Here is a 24,680-nt window from a genome sequence, read left to right on the forward strand (position 1 = left end):
TGAAGTTTAGTTGGTTTTATTGGTAGTTTATATCTATAAATTCCATATGCAAAAACATGATTATGCAACTTAAGGCTCTAACTAATGAGAAACTCGGTTGGCAAAGAAGCAGTGTCCTTCTAACAACACTGGCAAGGGAGAGAAGAAAAAAAAACCACTCACTTCAGTATGTTATAGCAAGAGTGTCTATCTAGTGTGTTTCATTTCCGGTAATAGCCAAGACATTTAACATTTTGGACCAAAATGGCTGTCTTCTAAAATTAAAAAGTTGCATATACCTACAGTTGAGTCCACCAACCACAGAATCTTCTGTTTACTTTATGGCAGCAACACTAAAGCATGATTTTCAGTGATGTTTTCAAGCTGAGTTATAGAAGATATACTTCCAAAAAATTTATTTAGAATATTTTATATTTATATGAAAAGATACAAATTGTTCTTTTATATTATATATATATATACACACTACATATAAAAATTATAACTAGTGAGAGTATATTTAACTGGATATTTCTTTGTATATAAATGGAAAAAGGATATAGTCTGGTCTTCAGAAGAAATAATGAAGATCTATGTACTTTTGTATGGGTGGATTAAAATCTTATTTAAATAATACAATAGTTCTTGGCTGATTTTAAAGAGAGTTTTAGACTTAAAATACATTCATAGAACCGAAATATATTTTTCTGCCAGAGACTACCAGTGTTAATTACTTTGTGGTAATCTTTGACTTATCAAATTAATATATAAATAAAAATAATAGGCAACAGGTTTGATTCTCCAATCTGTGGTAGCAGTATTTTTGGCAATGAAGTAACACTGGAATGACACCAGTATAACAGACTAGCAAATCAGGCTTACTACCTAAAAAAGCCATGTAGTTCATGGATTCATATCACAGGGTAAAAAAGAAACTTCCTTCAAGTCGATAACTGAATGGAATTGAGCTTTAATGATGATTTGCATAGGATTGTGTATAATTAGTTTAGGGTTACTTTTAAAGCTTGTATTGTTCCAGAAGCAGTATATCCTCAAAATGCAGATTTCCTTTAATGATTTTTGGTTTACACAGTGATAATTTAATATCTCAAATATTCCAAAGAGCTTTAGCATCCCAAATGTTCCAAAGAACATTTGTCTTTGTAGATATACATAAAATAAACAGGTAATTCATGAAGGCAGGTTCTGGAGAAACTCAGCATGAAGTGTAGCAGTTATTTCTAGAGTGCAGGGTCTAATGAGCAGTAGGTAAAAGTTAAAAAAAAAATCAGAATTTTCTTTTTTGCTATGATTTTGTCAAAGTTACTCAGTTCTAAAGGCCAGCATCTAAACTATGTGTGATTTATTTAATATTCAAAACTTTAAATATTATTAAGAGGACAGTTTCTAAAGTGGTATAAATAAAAATAAATTTGGGAATTTATTATAAAGTAGGGAATTAAACTTACCATTCCCTACTCTGATATTTTTAATTTTATTTTATTTATCATTGAAATATTATTTTGATACAACCATACAGTAAATTGCTTTGGGAGAGGGGGAAAGAACCTTATTGCAACCAAAGAAAACATTTATTTATAGGAAAAATGGGGAAAGCCTTATGTTTGTTCTACCAAAATTTATTATTTAATAATTACAAAGTTTAAAGACTCTTCTGTTTTAAATAAAAATAATTGATATAATTACGCACATTATATAGTATCATGTCAAGTGATTCCAACAAATACCACATGAAATACAGTGCATTTTCAAATCAGAGACATACTTTCTCATTCACAGTGTTTGACATAGTACAGGAAAGCTTGTTCACATAGGGTTTACTTAAAGTCATGCTCTTAGAAATAATCCACACCACGCTGTGCCACAAAAAAACATTTTCTCAGAACGTGAAGTATCGGGCAAACCATTCCTGGCGCTGTGGATCCGGTGAAGCTTCAGTCTGAGGAGGGCTAAATTCATAAAAGAAAAAAAAAAATTTAACCCACAGCCAAAAACAAAGAGTGCAATAGGTCTGGAAAAAGCACAGATAATGCAATATGGAACACAAATGATCCAAAAATCTTTTCATAAGTCAAATATCTCATTAGCGTAGTATATGGTCTAATTTAATGTCCCTCTGCAATATCTGTGATCATCCACTCCATTGGAGAGCATCAGCAGCACAGACAAATTAAAAAAACCACATCATAAGATAGAAAAATATTTGAAGATAATATTAATTAAAAGCATACCGTTAATTTTTTGGGGTAAAAATTTTTGTTGGGGGGAACTTTGGAGGGTCCTCTTTTAGTATCCTTTTCTTCTAGTTAAGATAGGTTTTAGAAGTATGATGCAAGCATCACATTCTTAAAGACATGTGCTTAATAAAGACTAGTCAGTAACTAAACAAAAATACATAGTATTTCAATATTTTACATAAATCAAACTGAAATATTATTTGTATAATTTCATGCATGCAGTTTAAAATACATTAATTATACACTAGGAACAAGGGAACTGGTGCATGACAAATAAGTTGCTCCCCTCTCTAATATGTTAATAAATCCACTGAATTAACAAGAAAATATACATGTAATTTTAATACTAGATCAAAGTTCTTTGGTCAACAAAAATTAAGAACAAAATAATCCTACCGTTTTACTGGGATAATACAAGGCACGAAACAATTTGCAATGGAAACTCCAGCATCATAATCCATGAATTCATGCACATGCATGTTACTGACGTCTGAGCATACGCATGCATATCACATGCACGGGGAAAAATAAGCAACACAATATATTTAACAAATGTATATTTTGTTGAAACAGAATATTACTACTTATTTATTTTTAATACGATCATTTCCCACTTCTATTTTTAACACTTGTCAGAATTGTGTCATTACTCATATAAATCATAAGAGAAGGAAACAACTGCTTGTCCAGCTAATTCTTATGCCATGGCTTCAATTTGCAAATAAAGTGTGTTATAGGAATAGGATAACAAGACATTTTAGGTACTGACAGAGAACACACTTTTACTGTGCACTCAGGATCCAGGAACCTAAAGCCCTGACTCTTCCCCCTTAATTTATTTGTTTAAATTAATAGTGCAATGCACTCCCCCATCCCTTTCAAAGATCTAATCTTGGAGATTTTAATCTTGATTTTCATTACTGGAAAGGCAGCCTTAAAACACCCAAGCATGCATGTTTCCCATTTCTGTTATAAACTAATGTTTATGAAACAACTTGACACAAATAAGGAAAAGTGAAAAAAATGTTGCACAGAAAACAGTTTTGTCATAATAAAAGTCATGACACAATAATGAATTTTAAAAAATCCCAATGTTAAAAAGAATTCCTAAAGGACAACTGGTAAATCACAAAACATTTAAAACAATTGTTCATAAAACGTAAACAATTGGAAGCACATGAATCATATTGAGAAATATTAAAAGGTTGAAGGTTCAAGACTTATAAAATGGTGGGAAAATGTTACATTTCGATAGGTTCTACAATAAAAAGGAATACTGTAAAGAGGTTACAAACGGAGCGCAAAAATTCCACAGTAATATTTGTACTCAGCGTTAATAAAGCATGTGGGATTTTCATCTAAATAGGAATGCAAAATTTCAATGAGTTAAAAAAAAGGATTGGTGAGACAGTGCTCACCTCAAAAACGTCTTGGGCTCTTTGGGTGGTATTGGCTGTGGAAGTGGTTTGCTGCTGTTGAACTCAATATCGTGAATGGGTGAATTAGGAATGGGATCCAGGCGGTTAGGATGTCCATTGCCCACTCCGCTAGATTCCAGAGCACTTAGATTGGGTACACTCACAAACCTGTTTGTTGTTTTATCATTCTTCTTCTTTTGCTGCATTAAAAATAACAAATGTAAGGAAGGCTCCTTGCACCAGAACAGATGAGGTGATTGGTAGATAAGAAAGGTTTTTTTATAATTTTTTTAAACTATTGTGAGACTAGGAATTGGGAAGGAAGCGGAATAGTTTCTATAACTGAACTAAACCTTGATTGTATCCTTTGAACAGTGCTGAATAGCATAAATTCTAAAAGGAAAATTAAATATTTAAGCTAATTTACTAAGGAATTAAGGATTTGCTCGGCGATCAATATATTATTCTGACAGACTGAATGTATAGGACTAGATATTTTACTGGAAAGAGATGAAGAGGTAGCTAGTTCTCTACAAAATTATGTTTCAGACTGCTATTCTTTATTTCTTTTAAATCCATTCTTTGTATTAGTGAAATATTTCTGCTGTCAAATGCAATATAGCAAACTCATTGGAGGAAAAGGTAAATCTGTTCAATAAGTTTCACTTTGCCATTTAAATATAGTTTGGTAAACAATTAGTTTTTCTTTTTTATTAGAAACTTAGAAAACCTGCAATTAAGGTACATTCTTTGATTAGAAGCACTGACGATCCCCAAATCAAATGGGTGTTATTACATTATTATTGATATAACTGATCCTACAGAGCCGTGGTCCCCAACCCGGTGCCCGCAGGCGCCATGGCGCCCGCCGGGCTCTTCACATGCGCCCGCGGAGCAATCTGGGCTGGCCCTGCCTCTGGGCGTGCGGCAGGTGCCAGCCCCGGGTGCATGGCCGGTCCCGCCCCCGGGGGCACCGCGCGTGCCCTTGCCGGCGCCGGCCTTGGCCCCGCCCCCGGGGGCGCCGCGCATGCCCTGGCCCCATCGCCGGCCCCGGCCTTGGCCCCGCCCCCGGGCGCGCGGCGCCTACGGGGGCGCGTCGGCCCCGGGCGCGTGGCTATGGGGGGGGGGCCCGCCCCCGTGCATGCGGCTGGGGGGGGCCGTGCCCCCAGGTGCCCGGCGGGCGAATGGCCGCGCCCCCGGCGCCTGGCAACCTGAAAAGGTTGGGGACCACTGCTACAGAGTATTTCAGTTCCTTGCCAGAAAGAGGAAAAAACACCTTTTATCTCCAAGTAGAATATTCTAGCCACTAGATGGCATAACTGAATCAACTTTTCAATGAAGGATCTTTCAACCTCAACTGACTGTACCTCAGATGACTCAAAAGAGATAGATGAGTTATTGTGATACTAAAATATCAGTATCAGTAATTTATTAGCATGTAAAAATGAAAGATTACCTACAATCTGTGATGCCAGTATGAGCTTTAGCTCCAATAACTGATTCTTTAGAACTTATAAATATATGGGAGGTTCAAATCTCAAAAAGTTTACACAGAGAAATGGCCTAGTGAGGGGTACAGTATTTATTGTCTCTTCATTACTTCTGGCTCAAGTGCTTCCTATTTACAAAGTAAAACACTTTTTATTACAAACTATATTCCACTTATTCTCAAAGTGAAACTGTTTATTTTTTCTCACAAATACTATGTATAAATAGTTACTTCCCCATCTAAAGCATTTAGAAAAACAATCCTGTTACTTGTAAACTGTGCACATTTGATAGGAAGTCCCTGAAAAGTGCACATGTAACTTCATATAATTTTAACATACACCCTTCAGAGCAGAACTGCATTTGAAACAATAGGAATGATGAGTTCAAGTATGGAAAAAGAGTTGAAATTTAGATCAATTAAAAAACATTGCCCTATTGGCAATATACTGCCACATGACAGATCTATGTTTGAATTCATGTATTGCCCTCTTGCCTACTTGGCAAGCTGCAACAATACTTATGTTATGTACAGGTAATTGAACCGCCAATCCTCCCCAAAACCAAAAATTTTACCACAGTAAGTGGCACTGTAAATGGCTCGTTGTCAGCAGGAGCACTCTCCTGTTGACAACACAAATGCTGGTTCTAGGAGTAGAAGTATTTTGTTGGCAAAATGTGCCAACAAAGTGTTCACTCTGTCCGACTTTTAGTGACTCAGCTGTATTGACACAGCAGTGTTGCTAAAAGCATAGTAGTGTAAACAAAGCCTCTGTATTTCTCTCTTCCACCCACCTGAAGAAAGGTCAGTAACCAAGGCCTTGATACTGGAACAGTAAAGTCCCTTTTTAAGTATTAGGATGAAAGGTTTTCTTTGAGAACAATTAAATTAAAATGGTCCCACTTGCCTCCTCAGGCACACTCTGCTGAAAAAACAAGAAAACACCATGGCTATGTCTACACTGCAGGCTTCTTGCACAAGAATAATTTTGCACAAGAGTTCTTGTGCAAAAGTTCTTGTGCAAGAGTGCGTCCACACCAGTCAAAGCGCATCGCAAAAGTGAAGTGCTTTTGCGCAAGAGTGTCCATACTGGCGGGATGCTCTTGCACAAAGACCTCTCCCCCCTCCCCGAACCACTTTGGACAGGGCAAAAGGGCACCAGGACCTTCCAGGGGCAGGGGCTGGAGCTCCTTTGAGACACGTGCTTAAATGGATCTCCCTGGACAGCTGTTTCTCTGCTTTGGGACCTCTGGTAGGGACTGAAAGCTATAGTAGTGCCTGTTGTAGTTGCTCTCTGCCTCATTGGATACCACAGCTTGTGCCCTAGTGCTTTTGGGGACTTTTGCCTTCTGCTTGCTGTGCCACGGAGCCAGGGATGGCCCTGTGTCTGCTCTGGCTCCACATGACCATTTTGGAGTGCGTGCAGATGCTGTTCTACGCTGCCTCACTACTCCTGCACAAGCTCGATGCCGAGTTCACTCCAGACTCCCTCTCCCTAGATGCGGTGGCTTCGCTGTGGCATCCCTACTCAACTGTGGAGAGGCGATACTGGAGATTCAACACAAGTTCTGACTAGTGGGATCAGCTGGTCCTGGGACAACCAGCTATGGGACAACCAGCAGTGGCTTCACAACTTCAGGATGAGGAAGCAGACGTTCCTGAAGCTGTGTGGCTGGCTTGCCCCTGCGCTTCTCAGACACAACATCCAACTGCGGCCTGCCATCCCCATCAACAAGAGAGTCGCCATTGCCCTGTGGAAGCTGGCCACTCCAGACAGCTGCCACTTGATGGCACACCAGTTCGGGATGGGCAGGTCCACAGTGGGTGCCATCTTGATGCAGATAAGGCCCTCGGGGGGGACTGCAGTCCCTGCCTGGGGGAAGGGAAGACGCCAGGCTGGGAGAGGTACCGGGGGACGGGGTAGGGAAGCCCCATCACCCAGGGGCTCGTGCTGTCCCTCCCTCACACAGGCCTGCTGGTGTGTGGGGTGGGTTCGGCAAGCAGGAAGTAGCGAGCTGTGAGTGCGGGTATGGAGCATCCAAGCGGCCACAGTGTTTTTTCCTGGAAGGCCAGTTCTTGCGCAAAAACTCCCTGATGCCTGTCCACACTGCTCTCTTGCGCAAGAAGGCTTCTTCTTCGTATGGAGCGTCAGAACTGCTGTGCAAGAAGATCTCAGATCCAACGCCTTACTGTACATTTACTTGCACAAGAATGCATGTGCAGTGTAGATGCTCACAAGTTTTTAAGCAAGAAAGGCCATTCTTGCGCAAGAAGCCTGCAGTGTAGACATAGCCCATATGTGGTAAAAAATAAGATTAGTGAAAGTATAAGAGATCTGACTGTGAAGAGTACCAGTAGTGGTTCAAAATAAATTATATTATATTAAAGCTTTGTGTTTGATAGGTCAATCTTTTCTGGCAGCTTTTTTTTTTTTTAAACACACACTTTAAATGTAACAGCTTTACATTTCCCTGAGCATATTCTCTACACCCAAGCGCTCAGGAAAAATAAAACAGTTTCTATTGTGAAATACAGAGAAACTAGGTTTCTGTAATTTTGCAAACAGTGCATTCTGGAGATATAAACTGACAGCACTTCCATGAAATTTACTCAAAACATTATAGAATACAAGATAATATGACTATATACTACAGAAATCTGTGGCATACATTTAAGCAGCTGTCAATTGTGCCTGATCACGCCTCAAGTGTTCAAAGCCCGTACTTACAATTCCTGATTTAAGTCTCCATTTCCTCTAAACTGTTCTCTAGTAACATATAATTTAAAAACATGCAAAAATCCAATGCTTTCAGAACAAGAAAGGCCAAATTATTTTGGCAAGGGAAGAAGTCCTTACAATTGAAATGTTGGTCTATAAAGTACTCAAGGATTTCTGTTCCCTCTCACTGACATTACCCACTGAACTCTGGCTTTTTGCACACAAACTTCTTATGCTACAGCTGATGGAAAATACTCAGGTTTTTCATCTTTTATATGTTGGGCTTTTTTCTTCCTCCTGTTCCTGTCAACATATGACAATGTCAACAAGAACAAATAGATTGCACACTCAGCTGGTTCACACCAGAACAGCTGCTGTATAGTGGGATACACATGTTAAAATAACTGCTGTCAGTGCTTTAAAAACCAATGCTGAATAATATGGTCATGACCTAAAAGAATACTGAATCAAGTTACTTTGTAATAAAAGGCTGACTAAAAAAAGACTGCCACAGAAAAATATTGGAATAGTGGAAGCTGGTAGACTTTGAGGAGAAGGATATTTTTTTCCACATCTACTATAGAGTAGCTTCAAGAAAACTGTGGAAAATATATCTAACAGTACTGGGAATGGGATTTCCATTAAATACTAATTTATTTAATTAAAACTTAAAATATAGTCAACACTCTGTACATAAATACTTTCACCATGTTTTCTCCAGTATGTTTAATAGAGCACTTCCCAGATCTTGTTCATTTGGTTATATAATGAAGAGAAACATATGAACAAGTAAAATAAAGATGCATCAAGAAGTAGAAAAACAAATGACACTTGAATCTTCATGTTGTTATTTTGACTGTTAACTCATATCTTATTAGTGCAACATTAGCTGTTATTTCCCCTCCTTCTTTTTAGATGGTCTCCCTCAGTCTTACTTTCCTTTTTTGTTGATTATTTAGTCTATCATCTCTGTTCCAGGAAAAGTAGAATTTACAATATGTTCAATTTCAAGAAACTTTAATGCTTCTGTTTAGTCTGGCCAAGAAGAAACAAGCATCTCCCCAAATATTGTTCTGGTGGCTCAGTTTTCCACAAATCACTTCTGCAACTTTTAGGGTTTGATCCTAATTCTACTGCTGTCAGTAGGCATCCTTCCATTGATTGCAATGTATACTTGGTCAGGCCCCTAGTTATGAATTCCGAAGTTGCTGCTGAACCCATGGTTATCTTCCATGCTAGCACTCTATACTGTTGCTGTGTTATCAACATAGCTCAGTGTGTGTGTTTTTTAAATGGGTAAGGACAGAATTATTCCAGGTGAGCTAAAGAAAATGGTTTGATAAAGTTTGTTTACTTTAAACTAGAAAACTATATACTGTTCAATAATTAAAATCTAAAATATTGCTAAGTATTATACAAAATCCAAGTTTTAGAAATCTTTTAATATGTAAGGCAGTCCTAACTCCAGTTTTAAAAGGTAAAAATTATAGAAGTACATTGTGATGGGCATTCCATATTCTTTATGAGAACATGCTTATGAATAAGAATCAACCATAACCAGAATATGCTTTACGCAAGGTATTTCATGTGAGATAATTGGAAAGGTTGTAATCTATTAAATATGTTTATCCCACTTGTAAACATAATCATTTTTGTAGATCAAGTTAGGAATATTGAACAGTGTATTTGTAATTGTACAATTGCTGCTTTGGGTCACTCCCACGGATTACACTTCAGGGCTGTGATGTACTATTAGCAAGAGACAATGAAGCACATCCTTCCTGCCCATGTGTGGATCAGCCCATGAATTATGGAGACAGGGGCCTTGAAGAGACATGTGAGCATGTCACCGGATAGTAGAATTCTTCTTAAACTCATGAGAAGGTGGGAGAAGATCACACAAACAAAGGATGGGATGCAAATCCTGTTTAAGGGTGGGGAGTGAGGTAATCCAGATCATCAGTTCTCCCCTGCTATCCCACCTAAGATGACTGCTGGAAACAACTAAGCTTGAGCTGGGGGAAGGAATTGGGCCCAGACTAGAAGGATGTCCAGTCTGTGAAGATTATTAAAAAACCTTTAGGGTGCAATATTACATGTAACTAGTTTCTTTAGTTTCTTAAACTTAGCTTGTGTTTTGTTTTATTTTGCTTAGTAAATATACTTTATTCTGTGTGCTATCTCTTATAACCACTTAAATCCTATCTCTTTATAGTTAAAGCCCTACCAAATTCATGGCTATGAAAAAACCTGTCAGACCATGAAATTTGGCCTTCTGTGTACTTTTACACTACGCTATACAGATTTCACAGGAGAGACAAACACTTATCTTCACATAAAAGGGAGTTGCAAGGGGTTACAAGGTTATTTTAAGGGGGTTGCAGTATTGCCACCCCTACTTCTACACCGCATTTACAGCTAGGCAGTTGGACAGTAGCAGCTGTTGGCTAGGTGCTCAGCTCTGCAGGCAGTGCCTCAACAACAGTAGTACAAAAATAAGGATAGGAATACCATACCATGCTACCCTTACTTCTGCACTGCTACCTTCCGAGTTGGACAGTCGGAGGGTGGTGGCTGCTGACTAAGGGTGCAGCTCTGGTATCCCCGCCAGTAGCCATCGCTCTTCAGCTGCCCAGCTCTGAAGGCAGCATTACTGTCAGCAACAGCATAGAAGTAAGGGTAGAAGTAGCATCCTCCTACAAGAACCTTGTGATCCCACCTCAACTACTTATGTGAGGTTCCTTATAATTATTACACCATGAAATTTCAGCTATACATAACTGAAATAATGAAATGTATCATTTTTAAAATTCTGTGACCATGAAGTTGATCAAAACAGACAGTGAATTTGGTAGGGGCTTATTTATAGTTAATAAAATATTTTTTATACTTATTGTATTAAATATAAATAGGGCCCTACCAAATTCACTGTTTGTTTTGGTAAATTTCATGGTCATGAATTTTAAAAAGCATTTTTTTAAAACCAGTTTAAATAATTATTACTAGGGAGCAGCAAGGAGTCCGTGCAGCTCTCTTTACATTGAGACAGAGGGCAAATTTCATGAGTTTATATAGGTATCTATATAGCATAAGATGCATTTATTTAGGGTTCAGCTCCCAGATTGTCTATGTCAGTGGTACACCCAAGATCACTTTTTAAATGTCAGAACAAGCCAAGATCTACCGCCCCATCCTTCCCGCAAAACCTCACCCCTTCCTTGAAGCCCCACCCTCTCTATTCTCCTCCTCTCCATCACTTGCTATCCCCAGCCCTAATACACTCTACACTGCCACTGTTTTCCCCCCGATTCTTCCGTAGGAAGAGGTTTTTCTAGACTGGACCAAATGTCAGAAAAAAACCTTCTTTTGGCAGCCCCCTTATTCCTCGTGGAACTAGGAGTACAGGGGTTACCTTAAGAGCATGTTTGCACTTCCACACACAAAAATAAGTGGAAGAACAAATGTGTCCCTGGATGCAGAATAGTTTTTCCAGGATATCTCTGGAACCCTGGAAAAACTGCTGCAGTCTAGCCATACCCTCACTCGGTTGAGACAGGATGTGTAGACTCTGGGGTGGGAATGAGGGATTTGGGTGTGGGAAGGGGTGAGAGGTGCAAGCTCTGGGAAGAAATCTGGATGCAGGAGGAGGTGGAGAAGGGGACGCTGGCTCAGGGAGGGAGCGCCAGGCTGGGAAGTGTTGGGGTCAGATGGAGGGTTGGGCTACTAAGCAAGCCTTGCGGATGTGAGGGTGCAGGAATTTGGATTGGGGTTTGTGAGGGGCTCAGGGCGGGGGGGGGGGGGGGTGTCCAATGTATGATAGGCTCAGATCTAGAGTCTAGGGAGGGGGGCAGGATTGTTATGATGCTATGACCAGATGGAAGCTTTGCCCCAATTGGGGGTTTGCTGGCCAGGCTTCATTTTTAAATAAAATACTATGTCAAACACAAAATTTTTTCGCATTGTCTTTATTTATGAGAAGGGCAGGGAACCTGTTTTAAGTCAGGGGTCACTGACCCACAGAAAAGTCAGTTGGGGCTATACAAGTGAGATGTAAAAAAAATAACTCCTCCAAAACTCTCCCAACCCTCACTAATGGGGCCCCAACTGTGCTGGTGGGAGCAGAGGACATGGTATTGGGGAAGGGTGCTGGGGCAGGGGACAGGGTGCCAGTGGGGGCAGGGGACAGGGTGCCAGTCGGAGACAGGGGACAGGGTGTTGCAGGAGGCAGGGAACAGGGAGTCCCCCGCACCTGCCTTCTCCCGGGATTCCTCTCCCCTCCCCTCCACAGAGGAGGGAAGCCCCAGCGCATGCCTCCTCCAGGGACGACAACCCCCCTCCCACAGAGCAGGGAAGCCCAGGTGCGCACCTCCTCCAGGGATGACTCCTCCCTCCCTCAGAGAAGGGAAGCCCCGGCACAAGCCTCCTCTGGAGGCTCTCCCAAACCCCTGCAAGTTCCTGGCAGGCCACAGACGTGGGGGAGGGGGAGCAGCCAGCGCACTTCTGTAATCCCCAGAAATGGTGCACAGCTGCAGGACTTCTGAACACCCCACAGGAAGCTGGCAAGAAAAGCCGCTCCGCATCTCCCTGGTCTGCTGGGGGAAGGGGGGGTCCTCCGCGGCGAGAAAAGCCTGGTCTGCTTGGGGGAGGGCACACTAGCTGCGCCCCCCCCCCCCAGCAGACCAGGGAGACGCGGGCGGCGGGACCGCCGAGAGGCACCGCAGTCCCGCCGCCCACGTCCTCCGCAGCTTTGCTCCGCGTCTCCCTGGTCTGCTGGAGGGGGGGGGGGGTGCAGCTAGTGTGCCCCCCCACCCAGGCTTTTCTCGCTGACGCCTGGGGTAGAGCAGCTGGGGCGCTGCCGGGTTGGTCCAGTAGCCCCGAGGAGCGGCGCTGCGGGACCAACCCAGCAGCGCCCCACCTACTTTGTCCCTGGTGTCCAGATTCAGCCGCTGTTGAAACTGATCAGCGGCTGATTCCAGGAAGCCTGGGGCAGAGCAACTCTGCCCCAGGCTTCCTGGAATCAGCCGCTGATCAGTTTCAGCAGCGGCTGACTTGGGAACACCTGGGGTAGAGCAGCTGGGGTGCTGCTGGGTTGGTCCCCGCAGCACCAAGGTGCGGTGCTGTGGGGACCTACCCAGCAGCGCCCCAGCTGCTCTGTCCCAGGCGTCCAGATTCAGCCGCTGTTGAAACTGATCAGCGGCTGATTCCAGGAAGCCCAGGGCAGAGCAGCTCTGCCTCGGGCTTCCTGTAGTCAGCCGCTGGTCAGTTTCAGCAGCGGCTGAATCTGGACGCCAGTTCCGACTTACATACAAATTCAACTTAAGAACAAACCTACAGTCCCTATCTTGTACGTAACCCGGGGACTGCCTGTACAAGTATGTGTGTCAGGAGGTGAGTGTGAAAGGGAGAGAGCTTGTGTGACCCACAGATAAGGGAAACTGTGTGTGTAACACAGTTTGTGTGTGTGTGAGCTAGCTATTGAGGAAATATCAGGTTAAACATTGCACTGTCTCTTTAAGAAAGGGATGTGCCCCTCAGAATACAGCAATAGTCTTCCTGAGCCAGACTCAGTCCCCTCTGCCCTGCTCTGTGGTGACTGCTAATGGGGTATAAGAAAAGAGAGAGAGAGAATTTGTGTGTGTGTGTGTGTGTGTGTGTGTGTGTGTGTGTGTGTGTGTGTGTGTAAGAGAGGAGATAGAGAGAGAATTTGTGTGTGTGTGTGTGTGTGTGTGTGTGTGTGTGTGTGTGTGTGTGTGTGTGTGTGTAAGAGAGGAGATAGAGTCTATCTGTGAGTGCGTGTATGAAAGACAGATTGTGAGCTGGCTGCTGGGGAAATCTAAGGAACAAACTGCCTTTTTAAGAAAGGTAGTCACTCGCCATTCCGACTGCAGCAGTTCAGAGTTCTCTCCTGAGCCAGGCTGTCCCCCTCCCCCTTCTTCTCTGCTTTGTGGAGTTTGGGTACATGGCCAAGGGGATACCCTGAAATTAGCAGTGCCCCTGATTGCCCTTCCAACCCCAGCATCCCTCCCTGCTCTGCACAGCCAGCAGGAGTGTCAGGTCCCTCCTGGGAGCAGCTGTAGGACAGCATGAGAAAGGGCACTAGAACACATGCTGCTGGCTATGCATGCTCTACTGAATCCGAGTGTGTGAAATTCTCTTGAACAGCCACACACATGCATAGTTTACAGGGAACACAGGACATAAACAGGCACACATAAGTCCAAATATTTGTGAGATCAATATGCAGATCTGAAACTGCAGAAGTCTGCATAAGCCATAAGTGCTTCATAAAACAAAGTGACAAAAAAATCCAAACCAAAACAAAAAAACCCACACCAGCTAACACTGCAGTTTAAACCTCAAAGGGTTAAGACAGATAAGAAAATCTTCCACAACTTTTGAAGCTACACTCCCAGCTCTTTGTCTTGTAGCAATGTGTAGGGTTCCTGTAAGCTACACATTACAGCAAAAAATTCTCATAGGGAAAGGCTGAGAGAGTGAGAATTTTTAAAAGACAAGCAATACATAAATTATGATAGACAATTTTGAGTAACAAGTAGGACTGAGAGAAATGGGTACATCCGGTAGCCGGCTTGAGGTACGGTGGTAGGGGGGATCTATGCCCTGGGGGCCTGGGTTTATGGCCAGTGGTGGGGCGTTTGGGCCCCCCCGGGGGGGCCCATTGGTGGGGTGCCTTCCTCCTTTGGAATGATGACCTAGGCCTTTCGTTGAGGGGTGCGAAGAATAGGTAGTTCCTGAGGGAGGGGGAGGCTTGGGGCGGGGGGGTTTGGAGTGTGGCTAGTTAGAAGCCCAAAGTGAATGGAAACAAGGGGGGTGTGGGGCACTACACTGCTAAAATGGCAGAAGAGATGTGGGATGCACTAATTGGCATGTAGAAATCCTTAGTAGGATATTTTACTCTATTCACCTAAAGCATTCTTCACTAACTAAGCTGCTATTTGCACCCGTTAGCTGGGCATACAGTGTTTGTATTCTACATACTCCTGTAAGTGTAGGCCTCACTTTTATTTGATTTAGATGTTGACAGTTTTGATGTTGTCTCTGTTAGGCTCCAAACTATGTGTAAGCTTGAAAGCTCATCTCTCTCACCAGCAGAAGATGGTCCAATAAAATATTACTTCACTCACCTGTGGAACTAACATGACATTTCAGACCATCACCGTTCACTCTTCTTGTATGTTATAATCCTTCCCCCGATATCTGTTATTTGTCTTGTCTACTTACAATCTAGATTTTAAAAAGTTTTATGCCATGTTTTCACAGTATGACTGAGCACACTGGGTTACAATCTTAACTGGGGTCCCTAAATACTACATAATACAAATAAATAATAATAAATAGAATACAGGTAATGGTAAACTACATTCAGTGTTTTGAACACATCTAATAAAATACAGAGACTATCACGTCTACAGATAATTTTCCTACTATGTATTAACATCGATTTCTTTTCCATTTTAGCAGTAAAACCTGTGGAACCTACCTTCACCAGTGGATTAATAACACCAACATTAGGACTTGCATTAAACACTTTGTTGAAGTTAGTCTCTCTGTTGACTAGTTCCAGCTGATAGAATTTTTTGTCATCCTAATAAAGCACAAGAAATATAAAGTTCTCTTTATGCATTTTCCATTAGCTAATGGCAAGATATGTACATAAAATGGTTTCCGACATATTCAGTTTTAAACCTTTATTCCTTACCAATTCCAATCAATCCATTATTTAAAATGTATGTATTATCTTATAAACAATGAAAGAAACACTAAATAATTTACATTAATGGGTTTCTGTTATGTACATTTTTTGCTTGAAAGAGAGCATGGTCTAGTGCAAGGCTACTCAATGCGCTGCCTGTGGGCCGCATGCAGCTCACGGCCCATTTGTTTGAGGCCCACAGTGTGTTTTGGGTTTACACAGGGCTCAACATGCTGCCCACAGATGGAATCATTTGAACGTGGCCTCCACTGGGAACATGCTCCACAATGGCGAGGCGTCTCTCAGGCTGGGTAAGCATTAGAAAGACGCAAGTGGATGGGCTGGCTGGAACAGATGGGGTACAGGGTGTCAGTGTTTCTAACCCCCAAAGAGGTGGTGCCAGGAGCGCCAGGGCATTGTATGAAAGAAGCTATTTGCATATATATTTGTACGTATATGCAACCACACTTAAGATGCGGACCTCAGCATGTTCTGTGAGTATCATTGTGGCCCCCGGGGCTTCCGAAGTTGAGTAGCCCTGGTCTAGTGGATTGTGAATAGGCAGGGATCCACAAGGCTCAGTTTTTGCTCTGTTATATAAGAACATAAGAAGTTTTTGCTCTGTTGCTATCCACTTGTGTGGCTTTAGTCAAATACATCCCCGTCAGAAAAGCTGCATTAAAAACCCCCCTAAAGGCTAAGGAGTGAGTCTTCGCAAGTTCCCCGAATTTCAAATGCTTTACATTTTCAAAACATTGTATGAACTTTTAACTAATCCACACAACATTACTACACAGTTGCTAAAAACAATCCCATTATAATATGCTGGGTGTCTACAACTCCCCAAATAAAGCTACAGCAGCCTGACAGCTGATGTTCCTAATTCAGCAACAAGCGCTTTGAGCCATGGAGTTTCAGAGCTGTATGGTTGTAATCAGTTTCTCCTTTATTAAGCTGATTTTCTCCATCTTCACCTGTCTAAAATCCTGTTTAAGGTCCTGTCTGAATCAAATTTTGTATGTATGGTTTATGATCAGAGCAACTTTTTCTTCTTTTTGGTGCCAAAAGTGAGGTAAATTGAACACGCCATTTTTGAGATACGGAAGCTGGGAAAATTAGATGTGGATTATATTTAAGACTTAATGCTATTTTGTCATGAAATATTTCAGAGATAGTTTGACATACAAATTTCAGATTGGTTTTTTCAAGCTTTTGAATGTCTATGCTTAAAAAAAACCCTTGCTTTTTCATTTTGTAAGCTGTTCATTGCTGAATTAGGAGCATCAAACATTCCATCAGGCTGCTGGAGGCTTAAGAGTCACTAAACCTTGTAAGATTTGTCAAGAGTCTGACATAGTAAAGTTCAGCAGAAGGACTGTCTGGTGTTAAAAATGTAAGCACCACAAGGACAACTTATATCCTCTTCTTGATTCATTAGTACAGAAAGTGGTAATGGTGCCCCCAAACTCTCGAGGTCACACAGTCTAGCACATTAAACACAAGACTGGGAGCCAATCCCCATATTTTATTCTCATCTTTACAATTCTGCACAGGTTCATTAGACATAGCACTTCAGTGGGCTAGAGGATGACCTTCACGATATGCTGAAGACTAGACCAACCCCCTTTACAGCCACACGATTGTACCAAAACCAGCTCAGCCAGACAAGAGAATCCAGCCCATTATTTATCCATCTCACAACATTCCTATAGTATATCTTACCCATTTTACAGGATTCAGAAAATATAACAGACCTGTCCAAGGTCACATAGCAAGCAACTCTTAGAAGCTGGGTTAGAACCAAGGACTCTTGACTCACAGATCAGTCCTTCTCTAGTAAACTACAGAGTACACCAGGACATTAACTTTGCTTCTGAGGAATGTTTTCTACATAGGCAAGGGTGTGGGGGAGACTCACGAATATATAAACTGAGATGGAATGGAAAGAATTAAGGGAGTGGACATTTGAAATATTTTCTGCTGAAAGAAAAGCAGGTTTAGGAACAAAAAGTAAGAAGTTACAATGAAATAGTCATGCTCTGATGAAAAGTTTGTCTTACTGATTTAAACATATGTTCTTAAATATTTCATTTTCCTAGAGTCATGGGTTCAAATCTAGGCAGGAGTACCTTACTCCTCTTCTTCAAGGTTGATAAAATGGAATTTTGAGATTTTTCAAAAAGAAACATAACTGAAATTCTCCCCATCCACCACATTATTACTGTGGTACAGTATAGCAGGGGCCACACAGATGTGAAAGGAACAAGTAGAACATAAATGTTAATAAACTTGAGTTAGTGGAACTGGTGTGTTACAATAAAAGGTTACTGGGGAAACAAACCTGCTCTTTCCAGTATTCTCTGCCTTAGTAGAAAAAGGTACCCATACCTTTTACTACATCACCCAGCGTGCCCAGACACGTTACGTTTTCACATTACTCCCTTTGCCACCCACATCTCTTTCCCAAATCCAATGAATGCAGTCCAAAATGGATGTGGCATTTATATCAGCTATTTAGCTGAAAGGTTGGAATCTTAGAACTAGCTATTGTTTTCACACTTTGATTCCGATAGTGAAGATCTTCCAATCAAAAATACAACATTGTGTCATTCAGCTAAAAAAATGAAGGAAATTCCAAAACACAATGTTTAAGCCTTGAATAACTTCAGAGAAAGAAACACCACATAATGTTGTAGTTTAAGAAAAAATTATCCCCAAAAGCCAGGAAATTCATTTATACATTGTTCTTTCCACTGGAAAGTATGACACTGTAGTTATGGTACCCCAAATAATTTTATGTCTGCCCTCATATTCCTGCAAATCATCCACTCAAAATCACGAGAGTCTGTTTACACATGACAATTGTAAGCACATATTACCATCACACTATAACATGCTCAATATATGAATATATCCACCACCTATTCGTTATACTGTATGCATGCTACCTACTCAACCAGAGACTAATCTTCAGTTCACCTTCTCTTGACAAACAGTAGTAACACCAACATTTTGCCTCTCGAGAAAAGACTAATGAATGGTCTTGTGGTTAACGCACAGAATTGAGTGTTAGGAGACTCCGACACTAAGCTTGTCTTGATACTGTGTCTCAATTTTAGTTGTACAATGGAGATAATAATACTTACCTGTTTTACAAAGGTGTTATAAAGCTAATTTAATTGTTGTTTATAAAGCATGTATATTGAGAGCCTCAGATGGCATACACTATACAAGTGAAAAACAATAAATTTCATATATATCCCAAGACCTACAATATTTAACTCCCATCCTCTTTTCCCAATAGAACTCCCTCACATTATTTTAATATTTCATTTTCCTCAATGATTGAGCTTTGTGATAATGCAGATTTCTTAATTTTAGTATTGTTTACAGTTAACATTTGTATACTTTTTTGCAAAAGTCATGGCCAATATGGTTTAAGATGCCCACAGATGCAGGCAAAACACCAGTGTACACAGGTTTTAAGATGCACTCAGCTACCAGACTTACTGTCTGTTTTTTAACATGCCACTTAGCCATGGGAATATAACTATCTTACACTGAGGGCACCTATAGGATGGTACCCCATCCAAAGGTGGGAGTAAAATTATTTGGCATTCCTTAATTCCATATTCCCATACTTTCCAATGCATATATGTTTTATATTCGATAGGCTGAACCTCTCTAGTCTGGCACCCTCGGATCCTGCAACATTAGTGGTCCGGCATGATTTTAGTTAGTTGGATATCCATTTACCATGGATGTGGTTAAGCTTTCCCACAGTCCCATAAAGTTTATTTATGACAAATTCTCTGGTTCAGCATAGGTCATGTCTCTGTGGTGCCAGACTAGAGACATTCAACCTGTATTTAAGTAACCTTAACTTGGAATTTTCTGAATTCCAGGCACTTATGCGTTAAGAGAGTATTGTAATATTGAAACGGGTGGTTTTTTTGGGAACTTACATTTTTATATGTGTTTACAATATTAAGCCCAGTTGTGCAAACATTTAGGTATGTGCTTAACTTTACTACTGTATTTTCAGTTAAATCAATGGGACTACTGCAATCAAGTTAAGTGTATGCATAAATATTAGTACAACTGAGACCTTAAAATCAACTTTAATCAAGTTTTTTCAAGGAATCAGACTAATAGATATATCTGTTAATACATTAGTACCAGAAAGACCACAAAATGTCTTACAATCAGTTTCTTTATGAGTTGGTCCCTTTCTGCAATCAAGTCTTTCAACTCTGCAATAAGCTGTAAATCTTCTGGTCTTGATTCCCTGTTTTGATATTTCTCTTCCATTTCTTCTAAACTTCACAGGAGAAAAAGAAATCACCTTTAATTTAATGTTGTCCAGAATTAAATTCCAAATGAATACAACCAGACCTTTGATAAGTATAATGAGGTATTCATTCAGGCTATGTTTTATTTTTATCCCTCATATAATTAACATTTTAATATAAATCAAAATTACTGGTTAAAGAAGTTTCAATCTTAACTTCAATATAAACTACCATCTTTGCTATGGCAAACAATATTTTGGGAAAGATTTTGAAAATTCATCATGCTTTCTGTGTGTGCAACAATGGACACCAATTAAAAGGCCTAGTTTAAGCTAGATTGAAAATCAGGCCCTCTGAGCAAATAAAAATATGTGCAGTGGAATGACAAGATGTGGCAGATAAGATCGGTTCTTGTGTGCTGTACAGAGACTAAACATTAGCATCTAAAGAGTTTCAGAGGGGTAGCGCCATGCTAGTTTGTAACTTTAAAATTAGCATTTAACTTTATCTTAAACTTGAATTTGCTGAAGCTGGCAATATGCAGCTCAATTAGATTTTTCTGAGAAAAATAAAATAAAATATTTCCTTTAATAGATTACTAGACTGTAAAAAGGTGCATGGTTGTGGTACTGAAGAAAGAGAAAAGAAAGACACAAGGGTGGCATCATCTTCCTCTACTCAAGTGGAGAACAGTGGGGCAAAGATATCCAGGAATGGTGAAGACTAATTTGTAACTAATTCCTGTCCACAAAACCAACAAAGTACCATCAGAGAGATGGAATAAAAGGAAATAGCTGAAAGAGACAAACAAACACCTGAATATTAGCATTTAATGAGGCAAGTAAAAGTTGATTAAGTTGAGAAAAATACAAGGAAATTTACAGAGTGGGAAAGCATTAAAGGAGAGAACGATTATAAGCCAGCCAATTTAGTGAACAATTGTAGGAGAAATAGCACAGGAATTCTTGAAACTTTTGAGTTTTCAGAAGATAGATTAAAAATACCACTTGTCACGAAAATATTATTCTCAAATTCCTAACAGAAATCAAACTCATGATGTGAAATACTGCCCACTAGATTGTTACTGTCTGCCAAATCCAGCTGTTGTACAGGTTACTGCCTTGAGTTTCATCATGAATACAGATAATTTAAACAAGCTTTTCCATAAAAGGGAAAAAAGGGGGGAAAACTACAATTTAAGGTGTTAAGTCAGACGTATTTTAATTCCACGTAGCTTTCTAAGCTACAGATCTCTTCACATTTCATGAATATTTCCCCTTCAGAAGCAGTTATGTAATTTTAACTTTGGCCTTACATGACTGTCTACATCTGGGACTCATTAGAATGACATCAATTGATAAACTGAGCAAGTACAGTCCTTCTTTCTATTTCCTAATATGAGATTGTTAACCCTCACTAAGGCTTCCTCTAGACTGCAAGCCTCTTTCGAAAGAGGCTTTTTCGAAAGATACTTTCAAAAAAGCCTCTTTCAAAAAAGAGCGTCTAGACTGCAACCAGTACTTTCGAAAAAGCAAGCCGCTTTTTCGAAAGAGAGCAGTCTGGATGCTCTCTTTCAAAAAAGCACAGTTTGCATTACATAGCGCCTTTTTTCCGAAAGAGCATTTTCGAAAAAAAGCGTTATTCCTTGTGAAATGAGGAGTACCGCCGTCGAAAGAAAAGCCACATTCTTTCGATTTAATTTTGAAAGAACGCGGCTGTAGTCTAGACGCAGGTGAAGTTTTTTTGAAAAAAGGCTACCTTTTTAAAAAAAAACCCTGCAGTCTAGACACAGCCCAAGTGACAGAGGAAAAAGTTTAAATGGGTCACCTATTTAAACAAGTAATCTCCCCAGCTGACTAAGGTTGCCAGGTGTCCGGTTTTGAACCGGACAGTCCAGTATTTGAGCTTTCTGTTTGGGAAACAAATTGAGAAAACATAAGTGAGAAAATATGAATGTCCAGTATTTTCTAAATAAGATGTAATGTAGATTGTGATGTAATGTCAAGTGTGTCTGTTGTTTTTATTGAAAGCATCTGGCAACCCTACAGCTTCCGGGTGGTTTACCTTTTTGGCCATGATGGGGCATAGAGATCTCTTCCAGCTGGTGAAGCTTCTCCAATAATTAAAGGGAGTGAAGGCCTTATGACTAAATCAAGCAGAGGACTGGAGATACAGCAACTAACATGGAATGAATGCATGATGTTGGCATGAGGAAACGCGATCAAGGACACCAGAATGAGGAGTGGCAGTATATGGGAAGAAGGAACTTCAGTCACACTTCTCCATAATACACTGGGGTTCCCAAGCAGTTTACTGGTCTTATTCTGCCACCATGCAGAACTGTGTAGCAGCTGCATGATGCAAAAGGCAATGCATATTCTGATCTGTAGGAAGCTAGTACTTTCTGAAACTCTTCTTTCTGAAATGTGCAATAACAAATCCATTGTCTTAAAATTCAGATAATAAAATTCTCACATGATGAGACAGCCATGACTATAGTAAGCATTTGAAAAACTAGTCCTGCTAACCAAGATTTATTAATGCCTCATGCCCCAAATCACCATATAATGAGCTTATATAACATATTTTAACAAAATACCTCAAATGCAGACAACATAATTGCATCTTCAAATGCAGAAAAAGCTTTCGATTCAGCAGAATGGAAATACACTCAGTGGCTTTAATTTTGTCAATAAACTTTCTGCTAGGGTAAGCTATTGTAGACAAATCCCCAAAATATAACACACACACTTATATACAGCTGCCACCTTATTTTCAGACATCTGGAGGGACCTATTTTCTGTGTATTAGAGAAATATAATTAAAACAATCCAATAAGCTAATTAATACTACCCCTCACAGTTACTAGGAGACAGATTCTCCAGTTCAAGTTTGTTATGCAGTGCATTAAGTGGTGCAAAATGGAGATAGTTAGTCGAGAAAGCCTTGTGTAGTCATGTTGTCTTCCTTCAGACATTTTCTAAAATATGGCTATCCTTTGGTGACCAAAACTCCACATCCATAATATATCCTTGTTATAGCTTTATATAGTTGAATCACATCCTTTGCTTTACAATTTATTCAGTTTTATATAAGCTAATAATCTTTTTTCCTTTAATTGTGGATATCAGAAATGGTGTCCAAAATTTCAAATCATCATAGAATCAGAGCTGGAAGAGACCTCAGAAGGCCATCAAGTCCAGCCCCCTGCACAAGGCAGGATCAATCCCAATTAAATCAACACAGCCAGAGCTTTGTCAAGCCGGGACTTAAACACCTCTAGGGATGGAGACTGCACTACTTCCCTAGGTAGCTCATTCAAATGCTTCATCACCCTCCTAGTGAAATAGTTTTTCCTAATATCCAACCCGGACCTCTCCCACCGCAACTTGAGACCATTGTTTCTTGTTCTGCCATCCATCACTACTGTGAACAGCCTTTCTCCAGCCACTTTGGAACCTCCCTTCAGGAAGTTGAAGGCTGTTATCAAACCCCCCTCACTCTTCTCTTCTGCAGACTAAATAGACCCAACTCCCTCAACCTCGCCTCATAGGTCTTATTCTCCAGCCTCCTAATCATTTTGGTTCCCCTCCACTGGACCCTTGCCAATGCATCCAAATCCTTCCTGTAATTGGGGGCCCAGGACTGGACACAATACTCCAGATGTGGCCTCACCAGAGCAGAGTAAAGAGGAATAATCACATCTCTGGATCGACTGGCAATGCTCCTCTTAATGCAACCTAGTATGCTATTAGCCTTCTTGGTTACAACGGCACACTGTTGACTCATGTCCAGCTTCTCATCCACTGTAACCCCCTGCTCCTTTTCTACAGAACTGATACTTGGTCCCCAGCCTGTAACAATGCTTGGGATTCTTCCATCCCAAGTGCAGGACTCTACACTTGTCCTTGTTGAACCTCATCAGATTTCTTGTGGCCCAATCCTCCAATTTGTCTCAGTCACTCCGGACTCTATCTTTTCCCTCCAGCGTGTCTACCTCTCCCCCTAGCTTAGTGTAATCTACAAACTTGCTGAGGGTGCAACTATTACAGTTCATAAATCCTTTTGCTCCCTAGATCACTCTAACCTTGGACCATTTAATGTAACCTAGGCATGGTCTACACTGGGAGTTTAGACTGGATACGTTCAATTAGGTAGAATTTCTAAACGAGTCCACACCAACAACCCTGTTCCATTGACTTTAAGAGTCATTTAAGTCACTTTTGGTACTCCTGCTTTTCACGAGGATTAATGCTAAATTCAACCTTGCATGGTTAACTTTATGGTAGTGCAACTATCCTTTTGCAAATATCTTGCTGCAATACAAATAAATCTGATTATTTTTTTCTGTCCTTTTTGGAAAAAGTCTATCGGATTAGTCAAACTAAGTTTTACTTTAAAACTGTAAATTTATGTGCTGACTGCTCTCAGTAAGAAACTCACCATCTTATCCCTTATTAATGACTCTAGTATATTTTCTAAAATTGAATTCAGTCGTCTTATTGGTCTAGCATTTCCTGTTTTCCATCTATTCACTTAATCAAGAATAAGCATAACATCAGTCTTTGTACTATTCTTTCTGTGATCTTAAAGTGGTGGTTCATCTTCTTTCCTGATGTTATTGTGCCTTCTTCAGATATATTGTTCTCTGATTATGATGACAGGTGTGTGTATAATATCATATCCCTTATAATTTTTCCTGCAAATTTGTTTGAATTTCAAATAATATCTTTGCCTTCTTGAAGGATTTGTCTCTTTAGACATACACACCTCAGTTCTATTTCCAGCACTTAGGCCTATGCCTCAGTCTC

General features: G+C 40.4%; 1 protein-coding gene across 11 annotated transcripts in view; it reads right to left on the reverse strand.

The window, feature by feature from the left end:
* Positions 1-24,680, reverse strand: part of FAM184A (family with sequence similarity 184 member A) — a 184,815-nt gene continuing 160,135 nt past the window's right edge. For 2 of the 11 annotated variants that reach the window (XM_006123065.4, XM_006123073.4), the window contains 4 exons: positions 19,781-19,898; positions 15,365-15,469; positions 3,656-3,855; positions 1-1,949 (listed from right to left, as the gene is read on the reverse strand). In XM_006123065.4, the coding sequence (XP_006123127.2) occupies positions 1,880-1,949; positions 3,656-3,855; positions 15,365-15,469; positions 19,781-19,898 (493 nt within the window). In that variant the 3' untranslated portion in view covers positions 1-1,879. Of the gene's footprint in view, positions 1,950-2,633; positions 2,728-3,655; positions 3,856-15,364; positions 15,470-19,780; positions 19,899-24,680 lie in introns of those variants that run through there. The other 9 variants (XM_006123068.4, XM_014573632.3, XR_332068.4 and 6 more) reach the window with 8 other exon arrangements.

The sequence above is a fragment of the Pelodiscus sinensis genome, chromosome 3 (assembly GCF_049634645.1).
Source record: "Pelodiscus sinensis isolate JC-2024 chromosome 3, ASM4963464v1, whole genome shotgun sequence".
NCBI classification, from domain to species: Eukaryota; Metazoa; Chordata; order Testudines; family Trionychidae; genus Pelodiscus; species Pelodiscus sinensis.